General features: G+C 40.0%; 1 protein-coding gene across 3 annotated transcripts in view; it reads left to right on the top strand.

Annotated features, from left to right (window-relative positions):
* Window positions 1–16,227, top strand: part of GLIPR1 (GLI pathogenesis related 1) — a 21,832-nt gene extending 5,605 nt beyond the window's left edge. Inside the window, exons 3-7 of one of the 3 annotated variants that reach the window (XR_004678713.1) lie at window positions 5,757–5,869; window positions 12,799–12,881; window positions 12,976–13,051; window positions 15,768–15,794; window positions 15,898–16,227. Coding sequence is in view for 2 of the 3 variants with exons in the window: in XM_035002113.1 (XP_034858004.1) it covers window positions 5,757–5,869; window positions 12,799–12,881; window positions 15,768–15,794; window positions 15,898–16,052 (378 nt within the window). In the remaining variant the exon portion in view is untranslated. The remainder of the gene's footprint in view (window positions 1–5,756; window positions 5,870–12,798; window positions 12,882–12,975; window positions 13,052–15,767; window positions 15,795–15,897) is intronic. The other 2 variants (XM_035002114.1, XM_035002113.1) reach the window with 2 other exon arrangements.
* Window positions 16,228–16,604: the final 377 nt, after the last annotated feature.

The raw sequence follows: 16,604 nt of genomic DNA, 5'->3' as shown, positions 1-16,604 counted from the left end.
AGAAGAAGAAGAAGAAGAAGAAGAAGAAGAAGAAGAAGAAGAAGAAGTTGTTTTCCCCGTGTCACAAAGCTGGTAAGAGGAAGGGCTGGGATCCAGATATCAGGTATCTGGTGAGGATTAAATAATAGGATTTAGATAAATTATCTAGTAAAGTGCTGGTACTTAGCAGGCATTAAGCAAAGGTTAGATCTCCTTCATGAGCTGGGGTTTTTTGCCAATTATATTGGAAGAAGATTTTGACAGCGTGGTTAAAGATGACCTCACATTAAAATATAATGTTTTGATCCTTGCAAGAAATATTACCGGGAGATTCAAGACTGCTCAGTTGCCATTTTAAATTCTTGCTGGAAATCACCTCAAGTGGATATTATAACCCCCCACTTATCCTCATCTTCTATTAATAAAAAGCAAGTTATTTTCAGATTTTGGCTGGTGAAGGATGGTTGTACAGAGTAAAGACAATAGATTTAGATCCAATTACTAACTCATAAAGATGTGGTATTTCTTGACACATTAGATCAACACTTTAGCTCGGTCTTCACTAGAGATAGATTTGCACTGTGTAAGAATTTTGGCATATTAATATGGAAGATTAGATATTTTGCGATCAGCAGTTCGCCTTTATAAAACGGGAATAGTTTGACTTCAATATATGGGCGGGGCAACAGCTTCGGTTCGGTAGTGCTGAGAATGCCCACTAGATGGCACCATAGATCTCATTTTTGGTTTTAATCCCGGCCGCGCTGCCACCTTCTTGAAATCGTTATTTTTACACTCTTACCAAACAAATGGAAGTGGGACATGTTTCAGCTTCTCTACCTGGTTTTATATATGTTGCAGTGTCACCATACTCGTGATAATAGGGCCTGATAATGAGTCAGAAGGACTCATACTGAGACTTGAAAGAAGATGGTGGGAAGGGGGCATTAGCTCCAGTGGAGAGACATGCCCCTGCCCCTAGGTTCCCCAGATGCAATGTTTTTGTTATAAAGGTGTAGAAAACATCCTCACTAAATAGTGAAGGAAGCTAAGGTCATGGTCACAGAGTGAGTGGCTGAGCTGGAATATGAACTCCATCTTTGTAGCCCCAGAGCCCACAAGTTGAACCCAGAACCTGATTGCTCATAAAGCTTTTTAAAAAGAGACCAACTTGAATGGAGAATAAACTGTGGGACATCCGTGCAATAAAGAAGTGAGCCCAACAGTACGAATGGGTCTCAAATGCTTATGCTTCGTGCAAGAAGCTAGAGTGGAAAAACTACATTTAAACTGATCCCATTTATGTAATATTCTGGAAAAAGCAAAATGATAGGGACAGAAAACAGATTAGAGATTGTCAGGGGCCAGGGGATGGGGGGAAGAGCTGACCCCAAAGGAGCACAAGGGAACTTCTGGGAGCAATGGACAGTGTTCTAGGTCGTGAATATGGTGGTAGCTACACAACTATGTTTTTCTCAAAATTCATGGAACTGTCCACCTAAAAAGGATGGGTTTTACTGTGTCTTAATTACAGCCTGACTTTAAAAAAAGAGAGACCAATTAAAACAAAATGAATGGTAATTAACATTGCATACCCTTGGAAACTAAGAGACCAGAAAAGAAAAGTAAAAGACGGTAAAACAAAAGAAACAGCGTAAAGCATTAAAGATGTGTGTGTGGGAAGCCCAAAGATTAAGAATACTTGAGATAAAACAACACCTGAAGAAAGTGTGCGAAGACCAAAGGATAAAAAATATAAAATGATTTACCGAGGTGATGGTAAAAGGAAAACACAGACAACATTGCACCCAGTTAGCATGCATAATAATCACCTACAGAACTTGTTAAAATATATATTTTATTCTTTTTTATGGCTGAATATTTCTATATATGTAACACATTTTCCTGAAGAAAAAATTCTGCCATTTGCAACAACATGGATGGACCTGGAGGGTACTATGCTAAGTGAACGAAGTAAGGCCAAGAAAGACAAATACCATCTTATATGGAATCTAAACAAAAAACAAACTCTTAGAAACAGAGAATAGACTGGTAGGTGCTAGGGTGGGGGTGGAGGGGAAAAATGGGTGAATGTGGTCAAAGGCTCAAACTTACAGTTATAAAATAACTAAGTCTGGGATGTACAGCATGCTGACTGACCATAGCTAACAATATTGGAGTATATATTTGAAAGGTGCTAAGAGAGTAAATCTTACAATTTCTCATCACAAGAAAAAAAAAATTGTAACGATATGGTGATGGATGTGTTAAATAACAAAAATTCATCTAAGTATGTTAAAGATCTAATTGGCTTTATTAACTAATTCATGAATCAGGCAGCATCCCATCTAGCAAGCAGAGGGAGTTCAAGGGGCTACAGAAAGGGAAAGGTTTTAAAAGGCAGGACAGAAAGAAACAGAAAAAAGGATTATTTTGAGTGAGGTGATCTTCCTTTGGGGAGAAAAGGGTCTTATTAGGTGGTTTACCTCATCTTCCTTTGGGGGATGGAGAGGTCCCTTTGACGGATTAGCTTATTGGTGCTGACCAGGAAGTCCCTGACTGATCCGTTAAGACTGCATTTCTGGGGATGCCTGGGTGGCTCAGTGGGTTGAGCTTCTGCCTTCGGCTCAGGTCATGATCCCAGGGTCCTGGGATCAAACCCCGTATCAGGCTCCCTGCTCCGCGGGAAGCCTGCTTCTCCCTCTCCCACTCCCGCTGCTTGTGTTCCTTCTCTCGCTGTGTCTCTCTGTCAAATAAATAAAATCTTTAAAAGAAAAAAAAAGTGCAATTAGGTTAGGCCTTAGGCCCCAGTTTGGTGACATGGTCTAGCATAAGTCATGCCATTTTAGGCCTGTGATTTTCTTTTTGACACATGTTAACAAGATTTATTATGGTGATCATTTCACAGTGTATAAAGTTATTGAATCATTATGTTGTACACCTGAAACTCACGTAATGTTATATTATCAGGGATATCTCAATTAAAAAAAAAATACAGATTTCAAGGATAATTCCAGTGACTCTCATTCAGCAGGACTGAAATAGGCCCAGAAACCTGCATTTTAAACAAAGCTTCCAAGGTGAAATCACCTTGAGATACAGTGAAGAGAAATTTAAAACTTTTTATTTTATTTTATTTTATTTTATTTTATTTTATTTTATTTTATTTTATTTTAAAGATTTTACTTATTAATTTGACAGAGAGAGAGACAGCAAGAGAGGGAACACAAGCAGGGGGAGTGGGAGAGGGAGAAGCAGGCTTCCCGCAGAGCAGGGAGCCCAATGCGGGGCTGGATCCCAGGACCCTGGGATCATGACCTGAGCCGAAGGCAGATGCTTAATGACTGAGTCACCCAGGTGCCCCTAAAACTTTTTAAATAAATGCAAAAATGATTGGAAAGTATACGTACAAGGGTCAAACCTGAGGATTCATGGCCATAAAGCTAGGCTCTCGCCCTGAGCTAGAGGCCTCAGTTCTCTGCAGGGGATTCTGGTGTGAGATGAAAGGGCAACCCCTGACGTCGATCAGGAAGGGAACCGGTCCCTTGCTGAAGGAGAGCACGCCTCGTCCTCTGGAGGGGAGCCCGAGCTGCCTTCCCATAGTCTCCCCAGATGCCAAACCAAAGAGGACAGAATGCAGAGCGCTGCTCCCTATCTGCGGTTTTGTCCCTGTCCCTCCTACCCCCCTCAGCCTCCCTAGCCACTCCCCCACCCACGACCCCACCTTTAAGCCTTGGAGAAGCGCAGACTCAGATCCACATCTCCCGTCCCACTATACTCTCTCCCTCAGGCGTGGTTTTCACTGATTTTTTTTTTTTTTTGAAGTAAACTTGAACTTTTTCTGCAGCCACACCAGCCTTGTGTCAGTTCGGTGAGTCTTTCTCATCTTGGGTTAGCATAAACTGCCCTCTCTGGAAGACTTCTCCCGGCTCTTAGACCAGCTCACCGGGCTTCGGTCCAGCCTCACTAAGGCAGAGCAGGCTCCTGCGCTGTACGCTCCCTTAGCCCCCTCTGTTCCCCGCACCACAGTCAAACCCTTGCATGAAGGCCCCACGGCAGCTTTTCTCTACATTTTGTAAAGGCACCCACCGGCTCCGGCTCTTTCACCTCTGTATCCCCCATACTGGGCTCAATTCTTGTCACAAAATTACTTTTGAAAAAATGTGTAAAAGTAATTTAATATGCAATTTGGTATCACTGTAAAAAGGAGTGCATCTGATCGCTGGCTTATCTCCAGACACCAGCTCTTTAAAAATATTTTTTTTTCTTTAGGCTTCTGTGACATCAAACACTCTTGGTTAAGATGAGCTGTATAATTTGTGGGGTTTCGTGCAAAAGGAAAATGTAAAGTTCCTTGTTCAAAAATCGGGGGAAAAGTGCCACTAAATGTGGGAAAGTATGTGACAATGTTGAACTAAACCAGGTACGGAGCCCTCCCGACCTATGCGACTTCACAGGCCCCTCTCCCTGAGGCCGGCTCCGTCCTTGGTTTCCCTCCTATGCCGCTCCACACTCCTTTTCAATATGCTTTGCTGGTTGATTTTCTTTTTCTCTTTATCCCATGCTCTCATTTACTTGTTTATCTATTATCTTTGCCTACGATCTAATCTAGTCCCGTGTCTTCCAGATTTCTATCTCTAGCCTTGCTCTGTCCCCTGAACTGTAGATGGTCACTTTCAGCAGCAAAGTCACTCCACACTTGGACATCTCAAAGGTCACCCGACCTGAACAGAACCCCTGTCCATGCTCCCTCCCACCCTCCTCCTTCCCTACTTCTCCTAATCTCACAAGTGTTACTCAGGCCCCAAATGTTCCCACTTTCCCCACGCTAAAGCAAAAGCAAATCCTTTCAGCTTTAGCTAGAAGCTGAACCATGAACTTGGTGGATTCCCAGGAACAGGCCACCACCACCCAAGTGTGGGCCACCATCTTGTCTTTGTTGTACCACTGAAACAGCCTCTCAAATGCCCTCCCTCTTTCTTCCTTTGCTCTTCTCAGTCCATTGACTTCATAACAACCGAAGAGATCTTTCTGAGATGGGAAAAAGAGTCTATGCTCACTTGCCTATCAGATTCCCCGAGACCTGCCTCTTAACTCAATGCGAACGACTGTCCCTATTACCTGGATCCCAGCTCTGCTGGCCTTCTCTCTGCCACTCTCACAAGCCGGTTGCACCGCGAGGCCTCCACGCCTCTGCTCCCTCCGCCCAGGAGGCTCTTCCTCCCACATTTAGGTCTCCTGCACATTCTACCCTCAGTGCGCCTCCTCCATGGCCCCTTCTCTGGACACCCAAGCTCAGCCCCTCTTCCCCAGCACTCACTATTTATTTCAAGTGCCCAAAATGATCTTAGTATTGTATATATGTTTATTTCACACACACCCCAATAATAAAATTCCAAGCCTTGTTTTCAACTGAATTCTGAGCACCTGAGTGCTCCCTGGTAACAACGGCTTTCCCTGCTGGAGTGAATACACCTCATTGTGTTTAGGAAGGCCTACTCATACTCAAATGTTCACTTTATTGTCTTTCTCTCTCTCTTTTTTTTTTTAAGATTTTATTTATTTATTTGACAGAGAGAGACACAGCGAGAGAGGGAACACAAGCAGGGGGAGTGGGAGAGGGAGAAGCAGGCTTCCCGCAGAGCAGGGAGCCTGATGTGGGGCTCGATCCCAGGATCCTGGGATCATGACCTGAGCTGAAGGCAGATGCTTAACGACTGAGCCACCCAGGTGCCCCTATTGTCTCTCTCTTGCTACAAATCCTTATTTTCTTTCAGGTTGTCTGGGCAGACAGTTATAAAGTTGGCTGTGCAGTACAATATTGCCCCACAGTTTATGGCATTAACAGCTTAACCAATGTAGCGCATTTCATATGCAACTACGGACCAGGGTAAGTACCCAAATCAACCTCTTTCTAAACTTCTTTTAAATCTACTTTAGAAGTATTTATTTTCATTATAGAAAATTGGGATAATAAAGAAAGTGTAAAAAAGAAAATTAATATCACTATTAATTCCTCTACCCAGAGATCTACTCCATTAACACCTGGTACATTTTTTTTTAATATATGTGCGTGTGTGTATGCACCCTTTACAAGTGCTATATAAATACACACATACATATACAGCACGTGTTTTTAAGAGTGGCAAGACTAAAATGTTTTCAGGGACATAGATCAATGGGAAATGGTAATAACACCACAAAATGGGAGGATTGGTGTTACTTTATATTTATTGTTTTTTTAAAACTTGGCATGTTTCGCACAATTTTCAAAAAAAGTAACTCAATTAAATTTCTCAATTTATGTAATTTATTTCATTTACTTTTGAAAGTTTTGGTTTTGAAATGGATAGTTTTTCTTCCTTTGGAAAATAGGGTAGACCCATGACATGCCCCCACCTTTCTTTAAACATATAAGTGTGTTTATGCATCATACACGTTATTGAGAAAATGGAGATCATACTGGAAATGCACATTTTCTACTTTTTACTTAAAATTATACCATGAGCATTTTCCATGTCATTGAATTTTTAAACATATGAATAATTAGAAAAATAATGAAAGTACTGTTTCACAAAGATGGCGTTGAAGGTGAAGAAGGAAGCCTCTGCCCTTCCCAAAGCCAAAGCCAAGGCTTTGAAGGCCAAGAAGGCAGGGCTGATAGGTGTCCACAGTCACCAAAAAAAAGAAGATCCACACATCACATACTTACTGATGGCCCAAGACATTGTGTCTCCAAAGGCAGCACAAATATCTTCAAAAGAGTGCCCCCAGGATAAACAAGCTTGACCACTATGCCATCATCAAGCTCCCCCTGACTTAATGAGTCAGCCTTGATAAAAGCAGAAGACAACAACACACTGTGTTCACTGTAGATGTCAAGGCCAACAAACACCAGATCAAACAAGCTGTGAAGAAGCTCTATGACTTTGGGTGGGGGGATGGGTTAGCCTGGTGATGGGTATTAAGGAGGGCACGTTCTGCATGGAGCACTGAGTGTTATACATAAACAATGAATCATGGAACACTACATCAAAAACTAATGATGTACTACTGTATGGTGACTAACATAATAAAAAAAAAAAAAAGAAGCAGCTCTATGACTTTGACGTGGCTAAGGTCAACATCCTGATCAGGCCTGATGAAGAGAAGGCATATGTTCGAGTGGCTCCTGACCATGACACTTTGGATGTTGCCAACAGAATTGGTTACGTCTAGGGCTTCCAGTTGCCTCAGTCAGTTAAGCGTCAGCGTTCAGCTCAGATCATGATCCCAGGGCCCTGAGATCGAGCCTCATGTGGGGCTCCCTGCTCAGCGGGGAGTATGCTTCTCCCTCTCCCTCTGCCACTCCTCCCCCTTTGTGCTCTCCGGCACGCTCTCTCTCTCTCTCTCAAATAAATAAAATCTTTAAAAAAAAATTGGGGATCATCTAAACTGAGTCCAATTGGTTAAATCTAAACATACATTATTTTCACAATAAAAAAAATAGAGTAATACTTATAAAATGCTTACTATATGCTAAGCACTTTTTTTAAAGATTTTATTTATTTGAAAGAGAAAGAGAGGGAACACACGCTTGAGCTGGGTGGGGGTGCAGAGGGAGAGAATCTCAAGCAGACTCCACGCTGAGCACAGAGCCCCACATGGGGCTCTATCCTGAGACCCAGGAGATCAAGACCTGAGATGAAACCAGAGTCGGTCACTTAACCATCAGAGCCACCCAGGTGCCCTGCTGAGCACTTTTCTAAGTGCTTCATACATATTAACTTACTTAATGTTCATGAAAGGTCTTGAGATGGGTCGTCTTACCACCCCTGTTTGGCAGTTAAGAAAACTGAGGTACTGACAGGGTGAGTAGCCTGCCCAGGGTTCCACCATTGGTGACACTATTTCATATGTCACCAAGTCATAGCTGGACTGTGACCTGGGCTGTCTGGCTCCCGAGTCTGTCCTCTAGATGGACACAACAGCTCATCCTACTGAAGAATTTAGATTGTTCTCTGTATTTTAATATCTGATGAACAACCTTGTATAGAAGTCTTTGGTCGCATCGATTTCCCTACAATTCCTAGAAATAATATACTAAGTGATACATGTGAACATCTTTAAGTTTTTAAAAATGCATATGGCCAAATTATCCTCCACTATTATTTATACCAATTTATACTCCTTCATTAGGACTGGGATTATCATTTTTTAATATTTTCCAATTTGATATAAAGTGTTATCTCATATTTTCTTTTGCATCTCGTAGACTACCATTGATTATACATTTTCATCTGATTGCCTATTTACATTCCTCCTTCTGTGAAGCATATGGTCTGCTCATTTTTCTACTAGAATGATTTTCTTAATGGTTTATGGTAGTTGTTTGTATTTTAAAGCTTTTAACCCTTTGTCAAATATATAACATTTATTTTAGTATTATTTTTTTAAGATTTTATTTATTTGCCAGAGAGAGAGAGAGCTCACACAAGCAGGGGGAGCAGCAGGCAAGGGAGAGGGAGAAGCAGGCTCCTCGCGGAGCAGGGAGCCCGATGCGGGCCTCAATCCCGGGACCCTGGGACCATGACCTGGGCCGAAGGCAGATGCCCAACTGACTGAGCCACCCAGGCGCCCCAACATTTTTTTTCTTTGTTTCCCTTGAATTTTGTTTGGATTTTTCCAATCTTTGGGATTCCAAAAGATTTGTTAGAAGCCTCTCTCTCTTTCCCTGAAGTAATGCTCAGAAGAAATGTTTGATAGTTTGAGTGTAGGTGGGAATGAAAGGACTAAAATCAGGTGTCATTCAGAAGAGAACAACTTTGACTTAAAATCCCAAAGTCAGAAAATAGGGAAAACCCAGGAAAAAACGGCCAAAGCCATCAAGCCAATCAGTGGTGATTTTTCATGACATTTATATAACTTAATGGTTAAGATATGGGGTCTTGAGACCCACTACCTTGGTTCACTTACTGTGTGACCTTGGATAAGTTACTAATTTCTCTGAACCTCAGTTTGCTCTGCAAAAGATCAGGATAATAAAAGCACTGAGTACTTATCAAGTAGCTATGAAAATTACATGAGAGGGGTTCCCCGGGTGGCTCAGTCGTTAAGTATCTGCCTTCGGCTCAGGTCATGATCCCAGAGTCCTGGGATCGAGCCCCTCATCGGGCTCCCTGCTCAGCGGGAAGCCTGCTTCTCCCTCTCCCACTCCCCCTGCTTGTGTTCCCTCTCTCGCTGTGTCTCTCTCTGTCAAACAAATAAAAAATCTTAAAAAAAAAAAGAAAAAGAAAACTACATGAGAAAAGCTAGGTAAAACACCAGGTATATGTAATACCTGGCAATGGTGATTATTTGAGAAGTACTCACAGTTATTGTTATGATGAGGCACAAATGTGAAGTCTTCTGGCTTATACTCACTTTACTTTTAGAGTTCTAAACAATAAGTTGTAAAACTTAAAACCAGTTATAATACTTCTATAGAGTAACATTCATTTATTCATACAAATAATTCATACATTCGGTTATTCAACAAATATTTGTTTACTGAGCTTCAAAAGAGAACCAGCCCAACACAGTCCCCACTCTCACGGAATTTGTATTTATGGGGCAGAAAGACAATAAAAATACAAATAAAATAACTGCATCATGATAGGAGTAATGAAGGAAATACCAGTAACACTGTAATCGACACTATCAATAGGCAGGACCTTACTTGAATAAAATGATGTACTTGAGTGTAGGCATGAAGAATAGAAAGGAACCAGACATGTGAAGAACTTCATGAATGGATGTCTGCTGCAGAAAACACCTGCAAAGCTTCTGTGGAGGGGACTCAAGAATGGACGGAAGTGCAGAGTGCGTGGACCACTGAATGAGATGCGACTCGGGGAAGGAGGGAGCTCAGCCTTGCAGGGCTGTGTAGGTCATGGCAAATTTAACTGTATTCACATCACAAGAGGAATCCTCCAAGTATTTTAAGCAAGGGAGTGACAAGACCTGCTTTAAATTGAGAGATCATTCTGTACGAGCTGTGGAAAATGGATTGGAGGGTATGGGGTGGGGGGCACAGAGGCCAGTTAAGGATGTCCTCATTTTCTACTGCCTTCTGAGCTGGTTTTTCTCCTCAAAGGCCCCCATTCCACATAATTCTAAGAAGTCCAGTATCTTCCCCATTTTTCTGAGATTTCCTAAGAGTGGGGTGAGGATGCTTAATTCTCCTTTCACCTGTAACTCAAGCTCTGGAGTCAGTCATTGTCCAGGAGAGTTTTGACTCCTCCTCCTGGCTGCTTCAGATCATTCTGATCTGCATTTTTTTGAACGTAGACACAACTCTCCCTTCATTCTCCTGGGCCCCTCTGAGCTAGGCTATCTTGTGATTGATTAGTGGAAGAGAGGATTATAGCCCGTTAGAGGAAATGACAACCCTGACCATCAGATCCTACAAGACCTAGTGTGTTCTGCCTTAAGGACCCTTAACTCATATTTATCTTTTTCTTTAAAGATCTATCTTTTCTTTTTTTTTTTTTTTTTAAAAGATTTTATTTATTTATTTGACAGAGAGAGACACAGCGAGAGAGGGAACACAAGCAGGGGGAGTGGGAGAGGGAGAAGCAGGCTTCCTGCCGAGCAGGGAGCCCGATGTGGGGCTCGATCCCAGGACCCTGGGATCATGACCTGAGCCGAAGGCAGCTGCTTAACTGACTGAGCCACCCAGGCGCCCCTAAAGATCTATCTTTTCTCAGGGCGCCTGGCTGGCTCAGTCAGTAACCCTTAGACTCTTGATCTCGGGGTTGTGAATTTGAGCCCCATGTTGGACACGGATTACTTTAAAAAAAAAAAAAAAAAATCTGTCTTTTCTCTTCCTCAGTCCTGGGGCCCTGACTTTCTTTCTCAGGCTACCAGGGGGAACACTAAAATTTCTTGCTTCTTTATGGACAGAATACTTTAGGGCTCTTGGTCTCAATTGTTCCTGTCCAGACAAATGCAGGCCATTCCAGTAGCGTATTTCTCCCGGGATGAATTCTGCCATTTCCCTAGAATTCGTAACTGCCTTGTCTTTAGCCTGGTTTTGAAACAGTGATTTCTTCTTCTTTATAGTTTGGAAGACACAATTCAACAAAGAATGAAACAGCACAAACGATTTTATTAAAAACATTCTAGAACTTGACCACTCAATGAGTTTTGTGCTAACAATGAAAGATAGCCCCATAATTAATGTGTATTTTGGAGGTCTTTTATAATTGTTATCAGAATATTCCTTTGACTATTTTCCACAGTGTAAAGCAAGCATGAGGATAAACTTAGTTTCTGAAACAACCTAGATTAATTTGGAGCCAAACATGATTAGAACATATATTTGGTGTTGGGAACCTGGTGTTAATAGAAAGTAATGTCTCCTTAACTTTGGAGGTAAAGCTATAGTGTTAGGGGAGGGGAGTTGAGTCTATGAACTTGGGAGTTAAATCTTTATTTTCACTAACCTCTACTGAAAATAACATTTCATTATGTATGAAGACAACACTTCAGCCCCATCAGCAATACTGTAACTCTGTGTTAGTACTACTTCTATCTTTGTAAATATCAGATATTCTCATAGCACATTCCATTTGCTGCAGAGATCTCAAAATATGGTTGTAATCGATCATTAAAGGTACTATCATTAGAATTCTTGCTAGATCTTATTTAATATTTAATAGAGGACATATTGCTATATCAAAAATATTTTTAACATTTTGATAACTATTTGAACTTACTCGGTTTCCTTTATAATCTTACAAACTTTATTTTATGCACTTAAAAACAAACTATTTTGGGGCACCTAGGTGCTCAGTCAGTTGTGTCCAACTCTTGATCTCGGCTCAGATCTCTGTATCAGGATTGTGAGTTCAAGCCCTTCATTGGGCTCCACCCTGGGCATGGAGGTTACTTTAAAAAAAAAAAAAGTAAAAATAATTTTGAGAGTCCATAGGCTCCACCAGACTGCCAAAAGGTACCATGACACAAAAAATTAAGAACTCCTTTCCAAAAAAGATGAGTGCAATGGCAGAGTTACTGAAAATGCATGTACAGTTCTCATCATTTCTACTCTGAAGATATTCATGGGGATATAAAATGCTTGGATATTATTTCACTTTCTAGTGTATGACCTTGGTCAATTATTTACACTCTGTGCCTCACCTCTAACTATATTGGGGATAAATAAATAATAGTATCTACCCCATAGGCTATTGTGAAAATTAATTCATTCAAGGATGCTTAGTACAGTAATTATTATCCACATTACATCTTTAATGTGAAAACAAATTTAGAAATCCCCCCTCTCATTTTTTTTTTTCTTTTTTTAACCCAGCCAAATGACTCCTGTCCAACTAAAACCAAGGAGGCTTGCTAAACTGAGAGGAGTAAATGTGGGTCATCAGACCCTAGGATGGGCAGTTTTTTGGATGGTAGTGATCATACAGGCCAGACAGTTAAATAGAGCCAAGTGTTGCCCTGGAGTCAGACCAATCCAGATTTCCTTGTGACTCTGACATGTATACATTGTGATTTTTGACAAGTTAATTTCTTAGAGCTTTAGTTTCCTTATCTGTAAAATAAAAATAAGAATAACTTCCAGAGTTGTCTTAAGAGTTAAATGAGAAGATGTAGGTGAAGACATAGGTTCATAGACATAGACACATAGAATAAAACTCTATAAATATTAACAGGCTTCCACTTCCCTCAACCCTCGGAATCTGTGGACTTCCATCCTACATATTTAGTCAAAGATTCACAGTAAATTTCATTGGAAAAAAAATCATCTCTCCTAATGGACAGCTTTTTTCTACTTTACAGACAAAGCTCTCAAAGGCCATACAGAAGAGGATCTACTTGCAGTGCCTGCCCCAGTGATGACAAATGTTTGGACAATCTCTGCAGTGAGTAAAAGGAAAAATCTACCAATAATACAATGTGTTTGAAACAACTTTCTCTGCAGAGTTCAGAATGCAAATGTTTGCTTTATCCTAATAGCTATTTTCAGGGAAGCTGGAGTCAAGTAGCAATCAAGCCGATGGCTTACTGTCCTGGGAATGAACATATATTCAAGGTAAATTTAAGGAAGCAAATAAGAACCTTCTTTTTTTAGCTCTAATCAGTACAACAAAAAATGACTATGAGGATAGAAACTGTAGACCCAAGATTTGCTCATTTCAGCAAGATCAAAAAAACTCCTGATTTGTAAACACTGATTTCTCATCTTCACTTCAGGTACAGCCACACTTTTTTGATCAGCTCTCTGAGTGGTCATTTCTCCCCTAGTTCGACCATTCACTTCACTCACAGCAGTTTTGTTAAAGCAACTCAGTAACGTGTAGCAACGAATCTCTTCTCGTAGCATCAATGTATTAACTGAATTTTTCATGTTGCTACAATACTACAAAGCGTATTATTATTTTTTTTCCAAGTTAGGCAGTATAACATAAGAGTTAAAACCACACATTTTTGAAATGGTATGCCCGGGTTCAATTTCCAGTTCACCACTGTGACTTTGGGCAACTGTCTGAACCAAGTTCCTCAACAATAAAATGTAGGTGCCCCCCCCCATCTTCTTCTTCTTCTTTTAAACAAAGAATGTATTGTTTCAGAGGCATAGGTCTGATTCATCGGTCTTACACAATTCACAGCACTCACCATAGCACATACCCTCCCCATTGTCTTATCACCCAGCCACCCCGTGCCTCCCACCCCCCTCCACTCCAGCAACCCTCAGTTTGTTTTCTGAGATTAAGAATTCCTCATATCAGTGAGATCACATGATACATGTCTTTCTCTGATTGACTTATTTCGCTCAGCATAACACCCTCCAGTTCCATCCACATTGTTGCAAACGGCAAGATTTTGTTTTTTTGATGGCTGCATAATATTCCATTGAGGGGGAAATTGGAGGGGGAGACGAACCATGAGAGACTATGGACTCTGAGAAACAGGGTTCTAGAGGGGAGGGTGGGTGGGGGGATGAGTTAGCCTGGTGATGGGTATTAAAGAGGGCACGTATTGAATGGAGCACTGGGTGTTATACGCAAACAATGAATCATGGAACACTACAACAAAAACTAATGATGTAATGTATGGTGATTAACATAATAAAATTAAAAATAATTAAAAATAAAAATAAAAAATATTAAAAAACAAAACCAAATAAAATAAAATGTAGATGGCAGTATCTCTTCACAGGTTTGATGAAACAGATCAAGGAAAAGAGAAAGAAGTATCTGTATTTGGAACAAGAACCTGGCATACAATAGCACTCAATAAATACTACCTATTATCCATAAATTCATCCTTCCTGTACTCCCAAATGTTGAGTTTACTCTTGGTGTTTTATGCCCAAACTCTGTCACGTTTTTATGCCCACGAACAAACCTCATGTTTCTTCTTTAAAATCTGTGGTGAAAACTGAGACAATTATTTTAAATTATTTAAGGAGTAATTCAATTATTGCCACTGGTTAGCTATCTTTCCCAATGGATTCTAAATTCCAAACAGGTAGGAATTATGCCTAATTCATTTATACCCTAGTCTGGCAAATAAGCACTAATTTGAAGGCATGTTTCCTTCAAAAAAATATTCCTTCTCTTTAAAAATCTAGATAATTAGTAATAACTTCACAATGACAAGAAGAAAGTTCCTGGAATTTTAGCTTTTGACCTTGGGAACTAGCTTGAAATGGCCTCTAGTCTTGCGGGATAAAAATTCAGAAAATGAAGGCTATGATCCAATAAAAGCCCCTGGGCCCTTAAGAAACATAAAGGGCAAACATGCTAATGTGCATGAGGGTAAAGAGCTTTTAACAGATTCCATCTCTGACAAATTATGACAAATATTGGAGGAAAAAATTTCTTTCTGGTGCTTTAGGTACTTACTGTTGGCAGGTGCAATAAATACCCACGGAGGCCAAATCAGGATGGTTTTGCATAATGTGCTGGGTATGCGAATGATACATGGGATGATTTTAGCTAGTGCATGAATGTACATTTGTTTCAATATTCAAGAGTTGAATATTTAACATTTAAAAAATGTATATGTAAGAAAAAATGTAACTAGCACAGCACATCCTTGATTTCATGGCATTAACTGCCCAAAACAGTTAAAGTAGCAGCAGCTTCCTGGTAACTCCCTACAAAGACCCCTCACAGGGATGATGATCAGGGATGCTCACCAGCACCCTGGCCACATCCTTGCTGGGCTGCGCCACAGATTTCAACACCAGCTGGCAAAGAACTGGCGTAGAGAAGGTACCTATTTAATTAGAAAAGTATCAAGAAGGCTAAGGCAGATTGTTCTGAATGTCAAAATCCGAATAAAGCTCAGTGAAAAGAGAGAGATAATTATGACATTATGCAAACCAAATCCCTGTAAGAGAGAGGTCATGGTCTCTTTATTACTGACTGATCATAAAACAGTATCATTCTTCTCAGGGAGGAACTTATTTCCAGGAAATATTTTAATAAATTGCTCACATTGACTATTACTAATAATTATTTTTATTCTTAAATTCTAATAGTTTGTTATTTTAATTGTATTTATTATCTGCTAGTTATGGTATGTAAAATTATTTTCCACTTATAGTAATAGTATATAAAAAGTTTATAAGGTCAATTTAAAAATAACAAGTTAGTATAGTTAGTACAAAAAATCTTTAATGTTTGAAAAACACTAAGAAAGTGAAAGCAACAGTTAATGGTCATAATTAGAGACTTGGCTTTTTAAAATAAAATAAAGCCTCACCAGTACATATTTTTTTTCTTCTTCTGACTTTACAGCTAATCCAAAGCGAGACAAAGTCACAGGTATGTACATAAATCTTTCATTGTTCCATTAAGATCTATGTGAATTGTATTATTGCATTCTGAGAAACAACATTTAAGAGGATATTTTATGTTTGTTTCACAGGTTACTACTCTATTGTGCATCCTGACTGGCCAGTATTTTCACGCAACAGATACCTATCTCTCTTTCTCACTGTTAGTCCACCAATCCTAATATTGAGTGCTGTAATGATCATTTGGGTCAAGCACAAATACCCTCATTTAGTTCTTTCAAACTAATATAATCCACAAAAAAAACACAATTCATTCAGATATGTGTTTTTTTTTAAATTAACAGGTGTATTTTTTAGTTCTAATTTTAAAACATTTCAGAAAAAAATACGTTGTTGCAGTAAACCCTTAATAAAAAAACTGTTCAACTTCCTATCTCTAGAATAAACTCATTTTTACTTTCCACTTTTCTATGAATAAGCATTGTTTTCAGGCTGCCAAAGCTATGACTTTCAGTAAGTAACCCAGCCTCTGTATGTCTCAGCTCCTAAAACTACAAAATGAATGTGCTCGATTTAGGTGATTCTAGATAACTCCACTGACCCTCACTAGTAAAAACATTTCTACATAACTTGTTGCATGCTGCTTCAATTCTAAACATCTGGTCTCCCCACCCCCCCCACCCCCACCTTGCAATCTGAGGTCTTTGGTTTACCATTTTCCCAGACTCAGTATAGTAATTAAGGGATTTAAGGGGCCTTGCTTTTTTTGCTTATGGGTTGTTTAATCTTAAACATAATGTAGAATGAGATTATAAAAAGAAATAAGCCTAAATGTTCA

This window comes from Mirounga leonina, unplaced genomic scaffold (assembly GCF_011800145.1).
Source record: "Mirounga leonina isolate KUSES-001 unplaced genomic scaffold, KU_Mleo_1.0 Mir_126, whole genome shotgun sequence".
In the NCBI taxonomy this organism is placed as follows: Eukaryota; Metazoa; Chordata; class Mammalia; order Carnivora; family Phocidae; genus Mirounga; species Mirounga leonina.
The sequence above is the reverse complement of the archived record's forward strand: the minus strand, read 5'-3'. Positions and strand labels throughout refer to the sequence as shown.